The 23,810-nt window shown below is 53.5% G+C and overlaps 1 protein-coding gene across 5 annotated transcripts in view; it reads right to left on the bottom strand.

Moving 5' to 3' along the window:
• ITPK1 (inositol-tetrakisphosphate 1-kinase) overlaps positions 1 to 23,810 on the bottom strand; it is a 181,003-nt gene that overhangs the window by 71,398 nt on the left and 85,795 nt on the right. For all 5 annotated transcript variants that reach the window (XM_032135071.2, XM_058429642.1, XM_032135070.2 and 2 more), the window contains one exon: positions 10,209 to 10,334. In XM_032135071.2, the coding sequence (XP_031990962.1) occupies positions 10,209 to 10,334 (126 nt within the window). The remainder of the gene's footprint in view (positions 1 to 10,208; positions 10,335 to 23,810) is intronic.

The raw sequence follows: 23,810 nt of genomic DNA, 5'->3' as shown, positions 1-23,810 counted from the left end.
ATTCAAAGCAACCAGGCTCCAGCCTCCAGAGTGAATGAACTGTACATGATTCTCCATTCCAGATTGAGGGAAGGCATTAAAAGGGGCTGTGTGGGGTGGAGCAGGGCAGGGGCCCGAGCACGCAGACAAACGGGGCACCTGGAACGTGATTCTGCATGCAGACCCCACTGTATTTCCTGTGGCCTGCAGGTCACAGGCACCCCCATCCTGAAGGTGGGTGCCACCCACAGTGGTCACTTCAGGTCATCCTCCCACGGGGGCTACTGAGGCATTACAGTGTCATGCTCCTCACTTAGCCACCTGGCATGTGGTGTGAGCCACGGCTGGGAGAAACCACAGGCTCTCTGGGGGAGAAACTGTTGTTCAAGAGCCAGCAGAAAGACCCATGCAAAACAATGGTGTTCAGGCCAAAAAATAACCCTGACTGCTACAGAGGAGAGGGCTGGAAGGAAACAGAACACTATTATTTGGAGACAGCAAACTCCCCCTTTTTCCAGGCCTGCCACTGAAAACAATACCTCCCCTCTGTCCCCAGATTTCACACCAAACTTTTATGAGCTTTCTCCACCTTCTGTCAGCGGGAGGCAGGCAAGGTGCCCAGCCAGAGCTATTCCCCTGACAAATGTCACATGCTCTGTCACAGCACCATCGCACTAGTCAGGTCCCCTAGGCGACCAGGGAAGGATCCCGCAGGATGAAGGGACAGCTGGGATTTCCACGCAGACGGAGCTGGAAGGGGTCAGTCATCTGGCCCACTGTCACAGCTACCAGCTGAACAAGAGGAGGACAAGAAAGGGCCTGCCTGCCCAAGGTCACAAGGAGCTGGCTTCCACTCACCTCAGCAGCAGCCCCGCGCCCCCTAAGCACCTGTCTGAACCCCTACACGCATTCCCACGCACCTGCTCAGGTGGGCCTGTGCAGCTGCCCCTCCCCTGTGTACAATAATACACAGGAGAGTAGCTTCCCTACATCAAGGCCAAAGGTGACATGACTGCTGGAGCCCCACCCACCCCACCCTGGCCCACAGTTGCCCAGCTGAGTCTGACTTGCAGTTCCCAGAATAAGCCAATGCCTCCTGGCAGCCCATGGACTCCCCTGCCTTGTCCATGTGATGCATTGCTGGGTTTGCAAACGTGACTCACAGCAAGCAGGGCTTACAAACTAGTGTCTGCAGGGAGAGAACAGTCATCCAGAATCAGCACACAGTTTGCGGCGGTGCTGCTGACCTAGGCCAACTGGGTCACTGAGGCCAGAGGACCCCTCGGCTCCTCACCTCTGCATCCAGCCACCCAAGTCTTCTAGTTTCTGGTACAGGCTCTAGGTGCACAATAAGAGAGACAGCTCCTGCTGCCAGGGGTGACCTGGCTACGACATCTACCCCGTGGATGACACTGGCCTCTGTTCCATGTCAGCCATCCTCTTCAGTGGCTGCGGGCATGCTCAGAAGTGGGAGTCGTCCTGCCGCCCCGGGAGCTCCTCCCTGACCTCTGACTGCTGCAATGGGCAGGGCCCCTTCCTCCTCAGAGAGCTTGGGGACTAGAAAATGGCACATTGTCTGTGGCTCAACTTGGGGCCATCAAAGAAGGGAGCTGGCACGATATTTTGTGTCCTCAAAGAGCTACCCAGCACTCCCAGGAGGCCACCAGGCCCAGGCTCAGCCTGGCTCCTGCCAGCCCACTGCAGACAGCCCTAGCCACCGTGCTCCAGCTGCACCCAGCTACTCCGGGTCCGTGCGCCTCCGTCCTGTCTCACTGAAGGGCCTGGCCGGGTGCTGCTCCCTTGCCTGCTCCCCTCCTGACTGTTCTTCCCTTTAGGCCTCAGCTCAGTGTCAACTCTTCAGAGGATCAGTAACGACCCCCCTGTTCTCCCAGGCCTCGGTGTGTTTCTTCCTAGTACTCGCCGCCACTGGGGCTGTGTTACCTTGTCCTCTATTTACCTATGTTTTGTTGCCATCATCCGATGCACTCACACTCGGATACAGCTCCAGCAGGGCAGGGGCTGCATCCACCAGGTCTTATTCATTGTTGCATCTGTAATGTCTTTTAGGAACTCTGGCAGACCGTAAGTTCTCAACTAAGACTTGCTGAATGAACATAATAGTTATTGATGAATGATCTCACAGATCAGTGGAGAGACAAACGGGTAGGGGCCAGGGTCAGATCCAGGGCTGGCTGCCAGGAGGCATGGGAGGCCTGGGGCAGGGACCTACAGACAGGGGCTCAGAGGATTTCCTCATGCCTCACTCTGTCCATCCCAGAGGGCCGAGGTCAGCAGAGGCCCAGCGCGTGGTTTACCCGGCCGGCTGTGCTCTTGGCTGGTGAGGTGGCAATGGGATTTATTACATGAAGACAAAGGCAGACACAGTAGGCTTTATCACGGGCACACAGCCTGCACAGGCAGCACAGAAACACGTTGGGAAGTCATGCCACCCACACAAACCAGGAGGAAACAGAAAACAGGGTGTCCTTTCTGCCGCAGGTACTAATATTACTGAAGAAAAGAAGTGACAAGATGTTAGTCCTCTTGGTGTGTGATTCCAAACACTAAAACCCAGAAACTGTACTCAATGGGGCCTCAGTGTCCACACAAAAATCAGAAACAACTTGACTGGCCCACCTGAGCTCTCAGAGCTGCTGGACCCATCTCTTACAAAACGCGGTGATGCTCAACCAGGGGTGGCATGGGCTCCCTCCACCAGGGAACATCTGGAGACATTTTTGGTTGTCATGAGGGGCAGGGTGGGGAGTGCTGTTGGCATCTGGTAATGAGCAGCCGGGAAGGCAACTAAGCACCCCGTATTGCCTGGGATAGCCCCTAGCAGCGCAGAATTATCCAGCCCAAGATGTCAATCATGTTGAGGTTAAGAAACCCAGAAATAGTGTGCATAAAAGTTCTTTCTAAAACTTTGGGGAAAATCTATTATTGATAAACAATGATATTTCTAAAACTCAACATGCCCCCAGACCCTGAGCTGAAAAACCCTGACCGTCCACACACAAGCAGAGGGGCTGCAGGCTACATGCTGGCTCAGAGCGCAGGCTTTGCGGTGCCCTCTCCTGCCCCTGTCCCAACTAGGCTACACAAAGTCTAGCTCTGTTCCTGGTTGGTAAGAGGGCCACATGTCTTCCCGGGGACCAGGCTTGCTTTCCACAAGGGGAAGTAACTGCAACGGGCTAACGGCACAGAATGGTCCCACCCTCCCCGAAGCAGAAAGGGCGATTCCTGGCCTGGCATTGGTGCACAATGGACAGATTGTGTGGCTGTCTCCACCACGGGAGGAGTCGCCTATGACCCAGGGCAGCAGTCATCGAGAGGCTGACCTCACAGCCACCCCAGAACAGGACATAATCTGTTTCTCTGGGACCAGGGCCACCAGATGCGTCCAACTCTGCCTCCCGTGGCATTTGCTGGCCAGCAGTCTCATCATCACATGGCACCAGCTGTGTCAGAGGCAATCCCAGATGATGACCTGCTGCCAAGGTGGCCCTGAAATCACCAACCCTCACACCACCCACAGCGCCAACAGCTGTCACCAAAGCCCCTCCGAGCTATGATCCTGACCTTGCCACTTTCTACCTGACCCTGGGCAAGTGACTTAACTTCCCTGGGCCAAAGTTGTCTCCCCCTGAAAAATGGGGAAAGAATTCCATTATCTCAGGGACTGAGATGAGGACCAAAGACATAAGAGATGAGAACGGCCCATGGCAGAATGGGACACGTGGTTCATGCTTGGCAAATAGGGAGCCCTCCCATGGCTCCCTGGTGACAACACAAACCCCTTCCCGGGGCCCATGGTTCTTACTCTGACCCCACCAGTCAGCAGGCACAAAGGCAAAGCCGACACAAGCCCACTTAGATTCTACGGTGTTATTTATCCTCTGATCGGCTTAGATGTTATCTTCCAAGTCGGATTCGAACACCTAGAACAACAAAAACTTTTGTTTCTTCTACTTCCTCTGCATCCTTGTGCTGGCGACTGCTCAATAAACATCAGGGGCCGACAGGGTTTGATTCAATGCAGTTGTGAAATCACATTTGGGGCAAACGTGAGCCGCGGCCTTGGGTAGTCCTTTGGAGGTGGACGCAACAGCTCTGAAGGTCTTCTGTGCCATCCGGCACCTTCCCTGTGCGGTAGGCAAGGGGACCGAGGCCCAGGTGGGCCAGCAGGTAAAGGGTAGGGCCAGGAACAGCACTTGAGTCCCTCTGACCCCCACCTGGCCCTGCCTTTTAGGCATTTCTGCTGCTCTAGCACAGAATGCATCTCTCGTTTGGGGACACTTTCATAATCACTGCCTCACTGACTCCAATTAGGACTGAGAGCTCTCAAGTCAGCCGGGGCCACAGATAAGGCTGACAGAGTAGTCCTACTGTCACTGTAATAATAATATTGACATAAGTCACGGTGACTGATGGTTCACTAGGCGCCAGGCCTGTACTGAGCGGCTCGCACGCATCATCACACCCCAGGCACTCACAGTAAGCGTGGCTGACCCTTACACACACGTGCAGCACTCACACCATGCCAGGCACTACGGGAATCGCAGGTTTTAATTAGTTTAATGCTAACAACAACCCTACAAGGTATTTTAATTGTTTTTAAGAAGAAAAAGGAACTATGCCGTATTGGGTTCCCTTGCCTGTAGGGAGGTCCAGTGAGATGGATGAGTCCGTGTCACCACAGGGCAGACACTGAGAGCCAGCATAAGCCTCACTGCCTTCTCATCCCTCTGCTGTGACAGCTGTCATTTCAGGCTGCAAAGCTGTAGCTAACCCTCCGTGACCACGTGGTGCAAGCCAAGCTAGGCCTGCGCTGGGTGAGGGGAGCTGTCTATCCCTGAGGCAAAGCCTGGCCTCGCTTGGCGGACTAGCAGGGAGGGCCCCAAACGTCACCCCCTCCCATCAGCTCCCAGCGCCACTCACTTCCTGTCCCCTCAGGAGGGTGGTGGGGTCGGGGGGGGCACTATTGAAGGCTGAACATGGTTTCCTTCCAGGGACAACATGAGAAGAACCAGTGTGGCCAAGTGTGCATTCTCTTCCGGCATCCTTTGGGGCAGGAGCTTCCTTACCAGATCCACTTTAGATCATTACACACTGAGAGGAGCCTGGAGGTGAGTGCAACTTTGTCCTGTGTAGGCTGGGCAAGGCTCAGGCTGCTCAGAGGCCGGCCTTCATGGCAGCGGAGGGAGGGGACGCTCAGGATGACATGCAGGGGCACCTGGGGCTAAGGATGGGCACAACACTGAGCCTGGGGCCATGAGCTCCTTCTTCACCTTGGAAGCACCCAGGCTCAAAGGAGTAAACAGTGTCCTCAGCTGCTCAGAGTTCATCTTGCACTGGCAATCTCCCCTTCGAAGCAGGGCCTCTCTCTTGCCAATTATATCTGATCATATCACCGCCATCCCTGACCCACCCTCCCTGCAGGATAGAGTCCAAGCTGCACAGCCTGGCATGAAAAAGCCCTGAAGCTCCGGCCTTGCTGCTCCCTCTCCAACCTCGTTGACACCTGGAGACATCGCCGCACATGCCCATCAGGCAGCACCATCTGCCTCATTAACCCTCCTGGCCTCCTCCCTCCCTGCTCCAAGCAGCCCAGCAGAGCCACGTCCTCCCTCCGCAAGGCCATCAGGGCACCCCATGAAAGGCTGCCCCAGCACATGACCAGCACTGGGCATGTGCCGCCACCCAAACACTTAGGCACTGCAGGTGGCAATGGAAACACCAGCTGCTGGGAACAGACACAATCCCTGCCCCAGTGAAGGGACAGACAATAGCCACTGATAAAGAATTACGAATTTCTGAAGGGCATGAAGGAAAAGTGCAAAGTTGGCAGGGCCTGGGACAAGAGATGTGTCATTCGTCAGCTCACGAGGGAGGACGTTTCTCGGGAAGGGGCACTGAGCTGACGGAACAGTTTGTGCAAAGGCGCTGAGGTGGACACGCATCAGAGCCTGAGCAGCTGCTGAGGGGGCCAGGGAAGGAGCGGATGGGGCAGATCACCGAGGCCCCATGGGTCAAGCTGGCAATCACGGCCTTCAGTATCACAGCAATAAGAAAGCATGGGATGTTTTAAGCCAAGCCGTGCTGTGATCAGACCTGTGTTTTTCCTAACTCATCACTTTAGGGGCTGTGAGGTCAGTTCTGGGTCTGCCCGCTGGCCTCCCCTCCTGGCCAGGAGCTCGCGGGCGGGGCACTCAGCAGTGCTGCCGCAGAGGACACTCTCCTTGCAGTCTGTGTGCAGACCGGGAATTCAGGGAACATCTGAGGGACAATTACCGTCCTTCCAGCTGATAAAAGACAGGCAAAAGGCAGCAGTTGAGACTGAAACCTCCTTCTTAGTTCTAAGCTTATTCAGGAGAACCCCAGGAAGGTCCCCTGAGGCAGCCCCACATGGCCCATGGATCACAATCACAGCACCCCTTCAGGGGCAATTCCAGGGCTAGAAGGGGCAGCAGAAGAGGAGGGTGGCCCCCTCCCCTCCCACCCCGTGCCCACACCTGTCAGGTGGCTCTGGGCGCCACAGCGAGGAGAAGGCTCATGTTGCCCCCCGCCGGGAAAGCCACTCACCAGGCCAGGAGGCCCCTAGTGTCCCCAAGCCTGGGGCAGGGACCCTCTCGGCACGCAGGCCCCACTTGCCCACGTGGGCAGGCCCTGGGGGCCCCTGCCTGGGTCTGCGCACTGAAAACCAAACCTCAGGCAGAGCCTCGGGGGCACCAGGCTGCTGGCTCCACATGAACCTTGGAGCAGAAAAACAACTGAATCATCCCAGTTGAGTCTCCAAGCCAAGCCATTTAGAAGCCAATCAAAAACACACAAAAAACAAACAAACAAAAACAAAAAAAATCCAAAACCCTGGGGCAGTGATGAAGGTTCTGTGACAAGCAGCTTTAATGTTCTGCAGTAAGCCTCTGGCCCACACCCTCCACCTGCCCACCAGAGCAGCCAGAAGCAGGCACAGCCTCCTGGCTCTGGGAATTTCTTCCCTCCCTGGGCACCAGAGCTTTCACAGAGGCAGCTCAGTGCAGTGCTCTGGGGCCCTGAGGAACATCTCAGAAATTCATTTTTCTCCACCCACACAGCCCCAGACCACTTCCTCCTCCCTCCCAGGACCTGAGTATGGCCTGTGGAGAAGGCCCTTCAAGCTGAGCCCCTGCTGGGGCAAAGCATCTTGCCTCAGTTTCCCTGCTCACAGCAAAATGGGAGGACCCCAGCTCTGGGTGCTGCTTCCCCTGCCTCTGCCTATAGCATCCCTATCCCTCCCAGTCCTCAAACCACACTCATGCCTCCTTGTTAATGTCTGGAGAATAAAATTTAAAACAAAAATCTGAAAACAAAGGGCACGACTGAGGTCAAGTGTCCGCCTCCCTGGGTCTATGTGGTCTGGCTCTGAACTTGCATCTTATGGCAGAGGGAGGGGGACGATCAATGCTGACAGCCTGGTGACCGGTGGTAGAAGGAAGCCTCTTCCCCAGCCCCCATCCCAGTGCCTCTCAGTCATTCTCTGTGCCAACCCCGCCTGCCTCCTCTCTCCTGGGGCCTCTGGAAAGCGCAGCCCCGCACCCTTTTCCCCAAAGGATTGTTCTCCTCACAAAAGAGGAAACTTCCCACCTTATCAGATATCCGGCCTCTTACTGAAGCACAGACGGTGATGAAAATTCATCCCAGAAATACCAGTGCTGGGAGGTTATGGTGAGGTCACGGCAACCATCCCCCGAGACCCAGACAAGACACTGCCTGGGAAACGCACCTGTGACTGCCTGACAGCCTTAAGCCGCAAGGCCCTACGCTGCCCTCCACACATGCTCCCTGTTAATATTCTTTTCTGCCCAGAAAAAGAACACAGTGGGCAATCTCATTCACTGTTGGGACATCACCTTCCTGGGCTGTGGGCTGTGTGTGTGTTTGGGGAGTGGGCAAGAGGGATAAGAGCTTGGGAGCAGATGTTCCAGAACTCCAGGCCCAGGCTAGCTGGGAGCTGTGGCGCTCTCTCTAGGAAGAGCAACCGTGTGGGTGTGATGAAGTGGCACTCAGCTACAATGGGCACTTTACACCCACAGGCGTTTACTCCTCCCAGCAACCTGCCCACCCAAGGAGGAAGGAACTGAGGCTGTGGGGAGGCGTGTGGCTCCTAAGTTTTGGAGCAAGGATCTGCCTTGAAGACAGTTTGACTCCCATGTCCTCCACCTCATCCATCTCTGGAGAGGCCACACAGCAGGTGAGGACAGCAAGCTAGCGCAGGCTCAAATCCCACCTGGACCACTTTCTAGTTGTCCTGTACCTGCTTCCTCATCCACAGGAGGGGAATCATCAAACCTTACAGCTCATGGGAGCAAGTGGGTCAACCGCCATGAAGCGCTTTCGAGCAGGGCCTGGTATGCGGTAACTGCTCTGCAGTGCTTTCTGAGGTAACAGTAATCAGGCGTCTGGAAGGCCATCGTCCCCGAGATGGACTCAGCAAGAGATGCGCCATCCCTGCCCCAAAGGTCTGCGTGGCAGCCCAGGCATGGCTGTGCTCCTCCAGAGAATGAGCCCCAAGGGCACCACAGGCACATGAACTGGGCAGTCGGGGGCCTTCCGAAGGAGACTCCGGGGGTGAGGCAGGAGCAAATGGCTCAGGGGAGAGGAAAGTCGCTGTATGACTTGGGATCAGCTGGGACCACACCCCAGGACAGTTGTGTAGGCTGGAGGCAGAGAGGAACAGAAGAGCAAGCCCTCAGGACGAGCAGTGGCTCACCTGAGAAAGTCAAGACTGACCCCCGGCTCTGCTGGGTCCCTGTGGACAAGCTGCACATGCTTCCACGCCTCCACTTCCTGCTTATCAACAAGGCTGGTGAGTCTGCACTGAGGGCTGTAGGGATCAAATGTAGCACATGGGTGAGTGCTGATCAGCCCAGCCCTGGCACAGGGCAGGGGCTCAGGAAGCAGCACATCACCAGGGCACATCTCCTCTGTCTTATTCCCCTCGAACCCCAGCACACTCCTCCCAACGTGGTCTGAGCTTTTCTTATTCCTAGCACCCATTTTACAAATAAGGAAACTGAGGCTCCACGAGGTCACAGAGGAGCCCGACCACGTTTTTCCCACCGTCTCCAGTCCGATGAAGGAGACAGTGTTCAGCAAGTGGAATGGACTTGGGGCCACTGGCGGGGCAGACGCCCTGGAGGGCACGATGTGGGACATGCCCTGCCCCCAAGCAGGGGAGGCCAGGAGCAGGCTGCATCTGTGTCTGGGGCCACTTCCTGGTGGGAAGCGGGAATGTGCAGCAGGGAGCTGGCCAAGGAACGGGGTGAGAGCCCCAGCAAAGCAAAGGGGGCCAAGGAGGCTGACCGCGAACACGCGGGGAGAGAGCAGTGTCGGCAGGACGGCAGCACCAGGTGACTAGGAGGCGGGTGAGATTCCCTTTGTCCTGATGAAGAAAAGCAGGGCACCAAATCTGCACCTGTCACACGCTAGAAACCCCAACTCAGGCATCCCCATCCCACCAGGCACGCCTGAAAACAGCTACCATCTTGACTGCATTTTCACTGACAATACAACTTTGTTTTTCATGACCTCTGAGCCGCTTTCTAGAGGACAGAATCACATTCTTGTCCACAACACAAAGAACACAGGACAAGTCAGTAGCCGGCATGAGAACCCCAAGGCGGTGGGCAGGTCACTGTGCGACCAGGACCTGGGAGGCCGCTGGGGAAGTGGTGTGGGGAGTGGGAAGCAGCCAAGGGACTCAGCAAGATACCTCAGGCCGTGCTCAAAGGTGAGTACCCAGGTCAAAGTAATGGGCAGAGGCAGGGTTCTCCACCAAGGCAGGACTCAGTTCAAAGGCCCTCAGGGGTCCCCTTTACCAAGTGTAGCAAAAGGGTTCCATTCCTTGTGCCTACCTGAGCCGGGGAAAGGGCTGCGCGTGCCTGTGCTGAGGACGTGGAGGCCACACTGGAACTCAGCGATGCCTCATCAGTAAACCGTGTCTACAGAGCCAGGGGGTGGAGACGGCCCGACCATGCCCTGGTTCAGTCCCCATGCTACACCCGAGGAAACTGAGGCCGCACAGAAATACCTGCCCACGAGCCCATGTCTTGCCAGTGGCAGAGCCATTTCTCCAGACTATACCTCCAGAGAGCTGCTACCGCCCTAAACACACACACAGCCACTCCAGGGCCTCCCCTCCTCCTCCTGAAAATGCCGCAGCCAAGGGCTGCATGGTCCTCACTCACCTGGAACCTGTGCACCAGCTCCAGGGACTGGCTATCATTCTGGTCGGCTTCAAGGATGACGTCGGTCAGCTTGTGGATGATGACGTCCAGGGGGCCCTGCTCCTCGATCGGCCGGCTAAGGTTCAGCTGTGAGGCAGGGAACACAGACAAAAGCAACAACTTCAGCACCTGAGTCCACTGCCCCCATCCTCTTGTCCACCCCGGGGCATATCACCAGAGGACCCTCCAGCCTCCCTGTAGCACTCTGGAGATGGGGCAAGAGGAGGACATGGAAAACACAGACAGGACAAGCAGGACAAACCCTCCAAGACCCCACAACTCTTCTCTCTTGCTAACTCCTCAAGGGCACACCCCACGTTTGTAACTTCTGTTCCCCAAGCCCCATGCTACCCAGGACGCAGAAGACACATAAGAGGAATCAAGGCGATAGTGTCAACAGACCAGGCAAGTGATGCTGAGAAATGGCTTTGCAGAGAAAGGCTTTTCTGAACACATCCCATCTGCCCAACCACCTAGGAAAACTACGGTTCCAAGGGGTTACGTAAATGACTAACATCACACAGCCAGATCATAACTTAGATCTAAGTGGATACTGCTTCTGCTAACCTATAAAAAGTCTTAGCAAAGCTGTGGTCCTCAGGAATCTAGAAGTTGCTGTTTTCAGCAACCAGCCACTTGCACTTCACACTGAAATCTGGGCTCATCGGGAAAAGTGAACACGCGCAGGGCTGCCTGCAATCTGTTCCATACTGCTCCCCTGCTATGCCAGGGAAGGTGTTTATTTTTGCAAGTGCCTAAGGTTGGGAAGATCAGGCTCCAAGGGAGCCAGAGCCTCTGGCCAACAGACAGTCAGCGTCACCTGACCCCAAGACATGAGCACCTGCCAAAAGCCGGGGCAGCCTGACACCCGCTTCCTGACCCGCCACATGTCTCCCTCCCGGCATGCGGCCACCACCACCTGCAAGGCCAGTGCCTCGGAGGCAGCGGCGCCAGCCTGGCACCTGGCTGACCCCCAATTTGGCCTTAGCAGAGGCCAGAGAAGGCCACAAGCCCCACCCCTGCTCTCATCCCCACCCCCAAGTGGGTTTCCCTCCAGGATTCAAGGCTGACTGTTTTAAAAATGTTACTAAAGACATCATAATGACAACTACAAATGGTCACTGGCAGTGGGCACCACGCTCAAAGCTTGCGTGCATTTCTTTCATTGTATTTAACAACCACTATGAGAAGTGATTTTACAAATGAGGAAAGTGGAGGACGGAGACTTAAAACCTGCCTAGGGTCTCACAGCAGGAAGGCAGTGAAGCGGGGACACAAACTCAGATCTAAGGCTGCGCTTCTCACTCCATTCCCCGCTGCCTGACCCCGAAACCCTGCTCCCCACGCCTGCTCTGTGCCCTAGGCAGCTGTCCTGTAAGGCCACAATCACCTGGCTGCATTGTTCTCTGGCCAAGTTGGGCCAACTGGAGGCACAGCAGAAGATGGGCAAGAAGGAGAGAGGGAGGGGATGTATTTGCAGCATCCTCAAGCCCCCACCCCCGCCATATTTCTGGCAGCAGTCACAGCCCCCATGGAGCAGGGCAGCCCCTCTCTCAACCCTACTGCCTTCCCTATGGCTCCAGGTACATTTTTGGTCCCCTAGTCCCCTCAGGCCTAGGGGTGGTGACGGCTCCCAGGGCTTGTTAGCACCAGGGAACTTTGTCCCGTGCTGGCTCTCTGGCAGGCCAAAACCCTGTGATGGTCCCTTACTAAACTCTTCTCCGTTGTACCACCGGAACGCAGCAGCTCTTGTCTGCTGGTGTCTTTAACTCCTCTTTCTTACTGTTTGCCAGGAAAGTTATTAAGGGATTTCCCCTACATAGAAAAAAAAATCCTTTAGACCTCACAATAAGAAACTACTAAGGAATGCTGTTCCCTCCCCATGGTGACAGGCCTGTGTACAAAACAACACAAAATAAAACCAAAACCAGGCCAGCTGAGAAGCTGCCCATCTCTGGGGCTCTTGGGTGAAGAAGGGGAAGGGAAAGACACTTCCGAGTATCTCCTGAGACTCGGCGCCGGCTCATCCTCACCGCAAGCCCACGGTCCAGGGAAGACGCTCCCTTACGCAAAGACCAGGACACCCACGGCCCAGGAAGGAAAATGACCAAGCAAGGCCACGCGGGTGGAGCGGCCAGGATAGAGGCTGTGCAGCAATGCCCATGTGTCAGCCTCCAAGCAGCCCGCTGACCTGGGCTCGCCATCCCCTGGGGCCTCATTTCCCCTTTGATAGAAACAAGAAACTGCAAGAGCTTTGCTGGCTCTCTTCACAGATTCCAAATTACACTCCACCCAACACCTCTTCCCAGAAAAAGCAGACTCTGAAGGAAGGTAGAGAGGCCATGGGCAGAGAACACTAGGCTCTCAGACAGAGCCAAACACCAACCCGTTACCACTACAGCCTGTGGCTTCAGTGGGACAGGCACCACAAACGAGAGGCCAAGGCAGCTACGAGCGCAGAGGGAGCCGGGCCACAGGAACGACGCATCCGGGCCCACAGAACCCCCATACCCACCAGCATCCACATCTCCAGACAGCCCTCCAGGTTTCCCTGCCTGGGAGAAACTGTGGGGTTCCCTTGGCGCTGGGGAAGGAGGCGAGGAGAGGGGACACCCCTGGTGTCCTCACCTGGCATCAGCCTGAGGCCCGTAGACCTGACAACCGCAGCTGTTTGGAAAATAAGCTCTCCGCATCCCCAGCGCTCCACTGAAGGTAAACAGCTGAGCTCTGGAAACAGGCCACCCTCCTTTGTGTATTTTCCAAGCATTTTCATGCCAGTAAAACCCTTTTGTGAGAACAGCAGCTTGGGACACACATCAGGCCTGGGCCGCTCTCGGGTGCGGCCGCCTCTCGCTGTGGCATCTGTGCTGGGTACCAGCAGGGCTGCTGGCAGCTCTAGTGGCTCTTCCTCAGGTGCCTGACATGCCACAACCGCCCTGAAGGGGTCTGCCCCCTGAATACACTGCAAACAGGCTGCGGTCTCCCTCCACTAGCTAGAAAAGAGATGGGCCCTTGGATGCGGCCCCCACAGGAGACAGGGCCCAGCTCCTGAGACTGGGGAGGCCACAGAGGAAAGGACATTGTGCAGGGGGATGCCTGAGTGGAAAGGACACACAGAGGCGGGTCTCGCAGATGCCATGGGGACAGGAACTCATTTCAAGGTTGTCATTCTGCTTTTCTGATCACACTCTGCCCCCAGAAAAGAGAACATTCCCAGGGACGTCTTGTTCTCCTCAGAGGACGGGGTCTGGTTTGTCCCTCTCAGCAGGAGCAAGGGTGTCTCAATGAAAGGCTGCCCGCCGGGGCCTGAGGTCTGTGGGCACTCCGTTTCCAAGTCACGCCATCTCGCAGGGCCCATGCTGGATCCTGCTCTGTGCCACGCTTGGAGTTCAGAACTCAGAGAAAACAAGGGGCCACTGTTTCCCTCAGGGACCAAGGCAGAGACTTACTAGAGGTGGGGGCAGGGCTGGGAGACGGGACAAAGGCCTGCAAACCCCAGTGGCCCCCAGAGTCCTCTTTGACTTCCAAAATGATTAACCCAATCGTACCCAGCCTGGTAACCAAGCTGAGCTAGGCCCTGACACTATCCCTATATCTCCCAAGATCTGGAACGGGGGAGGGGTGGGCCAGGCAGACAGGCCTAGAAACCCATCTCCAATCCACTGCTTCTGAACAACAGCTGGTCACTGAGCTGTGCGGTACCTCAGTTTCCCCAGTCATAAAATGAGGATGCTACTCGCCCTTCCCTGCACCTCACAGGACTGTTATGAGTCCCCAGAGCAAAAGTTCAATCCTCTTTCACATTTCTCAACTCACCTCAGCCCAAACAAGGCTAGTGGCTCCCTTGTGTTGCCCACAGCCCCAGAACCCTTTGCACGTTGCTCCAGGATTGCACCGTAACCCCAGTTATGATGCTGATTCTTTAATCCACTGTCTCCTGCTCCTGCACTGGGGGCTGCTCTTCCTCCATGGTATCATATAATCTTTCTGACCCAACTCCTCAATTTCTCAGTAACTGGTTTCCAATTACTCAGGTAATGGGGAGGGCTGTGTGGCCACCGCCCTCTAGGAACCTCAGTTTCCTTGTCTTTAAAGCGAGAAGGCTCACGACCCCAGCACTAGCACCCACCAGGCTCTGCTCTAAGCACTTCACATGCACTGAGTTGCTCGATTCTCACAGTGGTCTGAGATGGGGACTCTTGAGAGGCACAGGGTGGTTAAATAACATGTCATGGTCTCACAACTTCACACCCACTCTTAGCAGTACCTAGCCAGTGACACTCAATAAATGTCAGCTATTGTATTTCCCTATACTTACTATTCTTATTATTACTGACCAGTGGAAACTTCCCAAAAGTTTTGTCCCAACCAAGCTTGAGACAAAATGGCCCCAATAAAGTGTGAGAGGGCCGAAGTCTGACTTATTCCTCTGCCCTCTCCATGGATCTGAGAATCTGGGACAGAACTGCCATCGCCAAAGTTCAAAGGCCTTGCCAAGCAGAAGCAGGTCTCTCCAGAAGGAAAAGTCAGATCTGGGAACCTCACGGACAGACTTCAAAAATGACGTTGCGGGCAGACCTAGTGGCTCGTGCCTGTAATCCCAGCACTTTGAGAGGCCAGGTGGGTGATCACTTGAGGTCAGGAGTTTGAGACCAGCCTGGCCAACATGGTGAAACCCCGTCTCTACCAAACAATACAAAAATTAGTCAGGTGTGATGATGTGCACCTGTAGTCCCAGCTACTTGGGAGGCTGAGGTGGGAGAATTGCTTGAACCCGGGAGGCGGAGGTTGCAGTGAGCCAAGATGACGCCACTGCACTCCAGCTTGGGTGACAGAATGAGACCCTGTCTCAAAAAAAAAAAAAAAAAAAGATCTTGGCCTCAGAGGACTCCATGCCAGTGGTGTGTTTTCAATGGGTTTGATTCCAAAGGAAGACTGGAGAAGAGGAGATGGAGGCTTTTCCCTGGCAAGACCAACTCTCACTCTCAAAGCAGCTCCAGAGAGGTCAAGAGCTCTGGAGTCATTTGGGGCTGCCACCAAGACCAGCAGGCTGGCACAAGGACGGTAGTGGTCACCCTAGCAGCCTCTGCCCCAGGCTGGGGAGGAAAGCTGTTGAAAATGCTCTCTGACCCAATTCCCTGATTTCTGAGTAACTGGTTTCCAATTACTCGGGCAATGGGAAGAAATGGCAAACTCGTGAAGGCATAAGAGTGGGTAACTTTTCTCCCTAGAAGATAAAGGGTCAAGACAACTAAATGGCCTGAGGATGGTGCTACCTTGTAGAGCCAAAGTTCTGGGAATTTACGAGTTGATGTTAGACCCAGGAAAGTTACACCCATTCAGCAAGCACAGCTCCTTAAGAATAGGACTGACCCTGAGTTCTCAGGATGGGCCAGTCTGCGTTCTCAACACTGGGTGCTGGAGGGCCAGGTCCAAGAGCAGGCAAAGGATAAGCACACCCACTCCCAGGATGCTGGCCTAAGGAAATGATCAACAGGTGAAGGCCACTTCTGGCCTAGGGAGAGTCACTAACAACATATTGACAAGAGAAAAGACACAGAGTGCAGGTGCGAAAATGGGGTGCTGGCTAATGCTGGGCATGCCACCACAAAGGGCTAGTCAAGAGCCACTGAGATGGTGTGGCTGGGCACGGTGGGGCACACTTGTAATCCCAGCTACTCATGAGGCTGAGGTGGGAGGATCATTTGAGCCCAGGAGTTTGAATCCACCCTGGCCAACATGACAAGACCGCATCTTTCTTTTTTTTTTTTTGAGACAGTCTCGGTCTACCATTGAGGCTGGAGTACAGTGGCATGATCTCCACTCAGTGCAACCTCTGCCTCCCAGGTCCAAGTGATTCTCCTGCCTAGCTTCCCAAGTAGCTGGGATTATAAGTGTGCACCACCACACCCAGCTAATTTTTGTATTTTTAGTAGAGATGGATTTCACTACTCATCTCTAACAGATGTTGGCCAGGTTGGTCTTGAACTCCTAAACTCAAGTGATTCTCCTGCCTCAGCCTCCCAAAGTGCTGGGATTATAGGCGTGAGCCACTGTGCCTGGCCATATCTCTTAAAAAACAACAACAATGAAAAACAAAAACAAACAAAAAAAGCAGTCACTGAGATGACAATGAAGAGGTATTGATAGAGATAAGGGTAGGTGCTTGAATTATAACCACATGAACCAGTATTTACTGTGGAAAAGGCTGATAAGAAAACCCAGAATATGAAAATAAAAGGACTGTGGGTATAGCAGCCCCTTTTCTGTTTTTGTTTGTTTGTAGAGATGTGCTGGGTTTCACCATGTTTGGCCAGGCTGGTCTCGAACTCCTGATCTCACGTGATCCGCCTGCCTTGGCCTCCCAAAATGCTGGGATTACAGGTGTGAACCACCACACTCGGCCTATCAGCCCCTTTTCTGGACACAAGGCAGGAGTGCACTTCCTGATTCCCTGGTAAATGGGTGATCATGTGACTCGTTCTGGCCAATGAGCTGTGAGTGAAAATAGAACATGCCGTTTCCTGGGCAGAGCATGTAACTGCAGGAGTGAGGTCTCCAGAGCCCTCTCTCCCCTCTGGTGCAGGACCAGCGACCTTCCAGATGGGGCTGCTCAGTTTTAGATCTCTGAGTGAATAAGATGGACAGAGCCCCCAGCTGGCCCTGTGGACATGTGGCATGAGTGTTTTCAGCTAAGATTCTGAGGCTGTTGGTTAATAGAGCACAACCCAATCTGTCCTCATAAAAGAGCTGGTCCCCCTACCCCAAGCTTTTCTTTTTCGTTTGTTGAAACAAAGGAAGGATGGAAGTGAAGGGAAAGGGAAGGGGAGAAAAACAGATTAAGGCAAACAGGCCCCGACAGGTAACTGCAAGGTTGAGAATAGGATTTAGCTGTGATTTTTTTCACATTGTAGTTTAGTATTTGGATGAGAGAGGAATGGGGATTTATCCTGTAAGGGGAAGATAACTTGTCAGAGCCCTTAGGAGCAGAAGGCAGGAGCCTTGATAGAGCCACATCACAGACATGGCTATTCCCCAGCATCCTAGGAAAGCTCACCCCTAGCAGTCCCCTCCATCTGCCAGATGAGTCCCTCGATCCCGTGCGTCTTGGCCAAGGGGCTGCTTCATCTGTGTTACTGTTCACAGTGGTACCTGAGAGGCCAGAGTCAGAGCTGATAGGAGCTAACTCCTCCCCTCTGTTGCCAGGCACCAGTCTAGTCCTGTCCTGGGGGGAAAGTATGAATCACAGGCTGGCAGAAAAAGAAAAAAAGGAGGCATGGAAGGGCTGGCAGGTCTGGACCCACAAGGTGGGGAGTCAGAGGCCACGTAACAAAGCCTGACCGCACTGTGTGTGTGTTGCGGGGTTAGCGGAGAGGATCCCACACATGAACCTCCTGTTGCCAGGCCTGGAGGAAGGAACTCGCAGAATCCTCTTGCCCACAGCACTCCTCCATGGCTGGCCAATGCTCTTCTTCCCAAGCCATCTCAAGCACAGAGGTGCTCCCTCCCCAGGCAGAAGGATGCCCAGGGGTCAGAGGGCAGGGGCTGAGCCTCCAGCTGTGCAGCCTGGGGAAGGGCACATCCCTCCCCTCCCCAAGCCTGCTTCCTCGCCTGTGGAGTGAGGGTAAAGAAATATCCTTCCTATAGTCGCGATGCGCGCACAGCCAGGGCCAGCCATCGATTACCTCCCTCTGTGACTAGAGCTGACCATGCTGCACCGGTGTCAGCAAACAGGACTTTCTTCCTCACATGAGGCTGGATGTTCTCTGGCCTCAGCGGAGGCCTTTCTGGCCTTCTTTGGCTTTCCACAAGCATGATTCTGATAATCACCTCCACCAGAACTACTGGGACCCTTATCATATTCCAGGTGCTGCCTGAGCAAATGACAGACCTAATCTCCTTAGCACGTAATCTCCATGTCCTTAGGAGGCAGAGGCCACTGTCGCCATTTTACACATGAAGCAAGGAAGTCAAGAGGCAAAACAACCGAACTGAGGCTGTATAAACAGCAAATCTCCCCCAACACCCCCAGCTCCCTGTGGCTCCAGGACACGGGCTCCTGAGGCTTCTGCCTTCATCAGGAAGGGGAGTGGGCTGACAACACAGCTGGCTAGACGTCCTTTCCTGACGTGCAGGGATTGAGGCTGGGGGGAGCTATCATGTGGTCTGAGATACAATCTGAGGGGGCCAGAGGCAGGGAAGCACCCACAAGCACAGCGTCAACAACCCAGACTTGCCCCAGTTCCAGGAGAACAGGACAATTCTGAAATCCTAGCTGGCAGGCCTCAAGTTTTCAACCACAACGCCATCTCCTGAGAGCCACCTGGGTCAGGAAGCGAGAGCCTGTCCAGGGCTGGAATCAGGGTCTTTCCATCCTGCCGGCCACCGACACAGCACACCACAGTCAGCTTCGCAGAGTTCTCCAAGCTGAAGGGCCTGGCACTGGCACCCCAACCCGGAAAACAAGAGCAGGAATGGAGTCTGTGGGGGCAAGCAGGCAGTGATAAGGCCTGCCTAGCACCGCCCACGTTGCTGTCTTTCTACTTTAGTTGTGGTGGTTTTGCCAGGCAGAAAATCTTGACTTTTCTGTAATTCAAATGTATAAATATTTTCATCTTTTGATCTTTGCTCCCTAGACTGTTTTTTAAATCAGCCCACGGTTTTCTCAACTATTCTTACATTTTAAGTTTTTATCATTAAATCTTAAATCCACCGGGAGTTGTTTCAGTGGAAGACTGAGGTATGCATCTGTGTACATTTTCTTCCGGATGGGCACTCAAGTGTCTCAACAACATTTACTTACCCATCTTTTACCCACTGTTTTCAAATGTCAATATTTTCATAATTCTCACATTTTTTGGATTCTCCATTAATTTGTCTTTCACCAATATCACAATGATTTGGTTTGGTTTTCTTTTTTCCACATTGTTTTAATTACAATAGCTTCACAATATAGTTTAATACCAATAAGAGCTAGGTCTCTTCCCTTTTTCACAATTTTCCTGACCAGTCATGCTCATTTATTTTTCCTACACATCCTTAAGAACAGGACTTGGAGCTGGGTGTGGTGGCTCATGCCTGTAATCCCAGCATGAGACTGTTGGAAGGTTGAGACAGGTGGATCGCCTGAGTCCAGGAGTTTGAGACCAGCCTGGATGACAGAGTGAGACCCCATCTCTAAAAAAATAAAAAATTAGCCGGGCTGGTGGTGCACACCACACCCACGCCTGTCATCCCAGCTACTCAGGAGGTTGAGGCAAGAGGGTGATTTAAGCACAGATTGCACCACTGCACTCCAGCCTGGGTGACAGAGTGAGGCCCTGTCTAAAAAAAAAGAAAAAAAGAATAGCACTTGGACGGAGAATTAGTTATATTTATGTATCAATTTAAGGAAAACCCATGGTTTGATCATGAGTCCTCTTAACCAGGAACACCACATGTTATATTCGCAGCTTATATCACAAATGACTGATCTCTCTCAAATATATTAAGATCCTACAAACTGATTTTTTTAAAAAGACAACCTAACACAATAGAAAACATGAACAAAGATATGTTTGAATGTAAGTACAGAAAATTAACTACAAAAGGCTCCCAACACATAAATATTAGAAAATACTCAACCTCATTCATACAACAAATGCAAATTACAACTACATTACAATAACCATTTTTTATGTACCAGATTGGTGAAAGTCAGAGAGACAGATAACACACTGTATCAGCCAGGGCTGGGGGGATGCAAATTCAACCATCTCAATGGCGGCAAGTTGGTAATATCCGTCACGATTTAAATGCATAACCTTTCTCGTCCAGGAGTCTCACTTCCAGGAGCTGATCTCACAGGGTGAACTCACCCACAAATGCACTCACACACATTGCTGCACTGTTTGTAATCGCCAAAAATTAGTAACTAAATAAAAGTCCAACAAGAAGGGACTGAATCACTTATGAAGATCCATATGGTGGAAGACCATGCTGCCACAGAAGAGAACGGGGAGTGCTTTCTGTAGTGACATGGAAAGATCTCCAAGAGGGGGCCGATCACTGAGTATAGCATGCTAGAATATGGATGGGGAGGGAAAGAAAGGGTTATACAAAATCAACATTTGCTTGTATAGTAAGTCTTCGCTGAACACTGGGGATAGGTTCCTGGAAAGTGTGGTATCAGCTGAATTGTACAGCAGGTCCTCAAATAACATCAATTCCTTCAACGTCACTTTTTTATAACAGTGAGAAAAAAATTGGTTTCATTATATATTTCATTTAAAGTCACAGTCCTCAAGAACCTATCGAAGACGTTAAGTGAGATCTTACTGGATATGCACAGAGTATCTTGGGATGTGCACAAGAAACTGGTCAGAGTGGCAGCCACCACGGGGGAGAGGACCAGGGGGCTTGTGGGATCAGGGTGAAAGGGAGACTTCTCATCGTGTGCTCCCAGAAATTTAAAACCAGTGAAATGTCTTATTTACTTACTGAATGTTTGTAAATTACCAACTGAGCAGTCTCTAGGAAGAACATACGTTTGGAGTCTGAGAGTCAGACAGGCTTAGATTCAAATCCAGCCAATGACTAACAGCCATCGAGCACCTCTGTACACCCAGCCCAACTCTAAGCACTTCACATGAACTATCTCACTTAATCATCTCAATGACCCCATGAGGCAGAGCTGATTATTATTCCCATTGTACAGATGGAGACACCAAGCAACTCGCCTTCATCCACACAGCTAATGATGAAGGAGCTGGGAGGGGGCCAGGGAGGCAGACTCTGGGCTAGACAACTGGAGAACCACGCTCCAGATGTTCCAACACAGGGACACGTCTACAACATATGCACGCGCATGGACAACCGTGTACATGTGCCTCAGGACCCCTCTGCAGATCTCAGAGCCCGTGCACTAGTCACTGAGTAAGCAAGAGAGTCATCAACAGAAAACGGAAATGATTTCCGCTGCTGTCCAACTGGTGCCCCCATTCCCACCAAATGGCACATGTGACAACCTCAGTCTCACCCTGGGCCACCTGACCAGCTGCTTTGGCTGAGCACAAGGGGCTCACTGAAACCGCTCCCTGCTCTCAGTGCCCAAGGAATCCTGGCTCTCCTCTCTCCAACCTCTGGCCTGAGGCTTCAGTACTTTCCAAGTCACCTAGAGAGCAGTGGGAAAAAAAGGGGGCTGGTCCTTGGCTTTCTGCACTGAGAGGACCTCAGTGGGAAACTGGCGTTGTGGGTCCATGCACCTGCTGGCTCCAGCCAGAAACCCGGAGGCTGCTCTCCCACAGCCACACGCTCAACATGCCGTGGTTTCCTTGCACATGCACAGGAGCCACAGGACGCGTCCTGGCCAACAGAATGGGAGCAGACATAGTGGGTGCTTCCAGGCCAAGCTAGTTTAAGTGTATGATGAACGGCGTGCCTTCCCTAGACCCCATTCATGTGGCTGACGAAAAAGACTTGGATGACAGAATAACCTGATGGAGTGAATCCAGATTCTTGAGTCACTGCTTGGAGAGGCCACTGGTCTCCACTGGACTGTGACATGAGCAGGAAACCAACCCCCAGAGGTACAGGGCAGCCTGTTCTAACACCTTCGCTCAGTCTGTTGACGAGCTCTCCAGCCAGGACAATCTCTCCCCAGGCACTGCTCACTGTGTGCCTATGCCAAGGATGGCTTTGGAACTCAAGTCCCAGGTACTGGAAGCAATGGAGGGGCGGAGGCAGCTGTGGGCAGACCTGGGCCTTCAGTCAATGATCTTCAACCCCCTTGAGACACTGTTTCCTCACTGGTACAATACAGCCGATGACAGCTGCCACCAGCATTCCACGAGACAGTGTTGGTGAAGCCTTAGCACCAAGCCTGGCCCAGAGCAGGCCCCCTGCAGGCACCTCCCCAAGTGGGTGTCAGCTCTCAGACCCTCCGGAACCTCATCAATCACAGTTCCCATTGGATCTCCCACCTCCAACGCCAAACAGTAACCGCCTTCAGGTTCAGCTTCGGCATTTCTAAGCCTCAGCGTCCCAGGCACGATGGTGGGCCTGTGGCTCCTCCCTCCCATTGAGAACACTTCACTGCCTCCTCACAGTGGTGCCTACTCAGGGAGAACAGAGAGGCTCAAGCTGACTGAGCTTACACGGCTGATGAGTTGCAGAGAGTTCTCCTTAGCCTGTGCCCCCTCTCTGAGGACAGGGACTATGTCCTATTCCTCCCCGTGGTCCCTGTGTGGCCTGGCACCGTGCCCAATTACTCTAGAAACCAGCAAACATGGACTGAATTGATTCTCCAAAGCTGGAGAGATTCATGCCATTCACCTATCCATACAGTATGTATTGGGCATTTCCATACATGTTATCCCTGCTTTGCACTGAAAAAAGAGGACACGGTGAGATGAGGGAACTCATGGAAGGTCACTGAGAATAAGCGGCAGACCCATGTTTTCTTACCACTCCCTTCCCTACAGCCAACACCTCACACTGCCCGCCCCTCACCTCCACCTGGGGCCTGGACCCCTGGAGACCCTGAGCTTAGTTATGTCTGTGTTGGACTCTGGAGGCTATGGTGGGGGAGGTGAGAATCTTCCGGTTACAGAATTCCACGATGTCCCAAGCAGCCCCAGGAATAAGCCACACATGCCCTGGGCCTAGCAGGGTAAGAAAAATCAAGCCGTCTCTGGGCAACAGAGCAGGCAAGGACACCCGAGCCACTCGAGCTTCAGCCCCAGGGTGCACCTTGCAGAGAGGAGACATAGGCCACAGGAAGCCCAAAAGGCACAGAGGCTCCAGGCAGCTGTGCTTTTAGCCACGCTGGCAGGCCACAATCTTTGAGGGCTGAAGATGCCACAGCTCTGACAACAAGCACACACAAGGCAGGAGATGAGCCACCACCCTTGGTCACCAGCACAGCTTCCTGGGCATGACTCTTGTCCTCCCAAGCAGGCCACGAGCATCTTGCAGGCCCCTTCCTCTAAAGCCAAGCATAGTAAGCATCGAACAGTCAGAGACACTGACCCTCCCAGGCCCAAGAGAGTGGACAAGACAAGGGTAACAAAGGAAGCCACTGACAGTCCCCAGCAGATTATCTTCGGTGCACCACATCTGACTGTCCCAAAGCTGAACACGTGCTGTGGCGAGGGATGGATTTCTATCTGAGCCCTTGGCCAGATGAATTCAAAGGCTGCTACCCCCTTCCAGACACCCAGCTACCCTGTCTCTCTACACTTCCCACAGAGGATTTCAGATCCAGGACTGAACCACCTGGATCCCAACTTCCCTCCCAGATGGTAAGCAAGCACAAAGTTAGCGCGCAATGCATGCTGCACTCCCTTCCAACTGCCAACGTGAGAACTGAGGGTGTGAGAGTGACACCCCGCATTTACACTCGGTAGAGCTGACTGGGGAATGTGCAAAAATAAAATGAGGTGACATGTCCCACTTGACAAATGCTGAAAACATCAAGAATGCAGTCACAGCCACCCTTCTTGCTTCTGCCCTTTATCCAAGATGTAAATAAAAGAGAAACCGTTACTGCTTCATGAATCACACACAAAAGCCTGTTCTTTATTC

The sequence above is a fragment of the Hylobates moloch genome, unplaced genomic scaffold (assembly GCF_009828535.3).
Source record: "Hylobates moloch isolate HMO894 unplaced genomic scaffold, HMol_V3 SCAFFOLD_16, whole genome shotgun sequence".
NCBI classification, from domain to species: Eukaryota; Metazoa; Chordata; class Mammalia; order Primates; family Hylobatidae; genus Hylobates; species Hylobates moloch.
The sequence above is the reverse complement of the archived record's forward strand: the minus strand, read 5'-3'. Positions and strand labels throughout refer to the sequence as shown.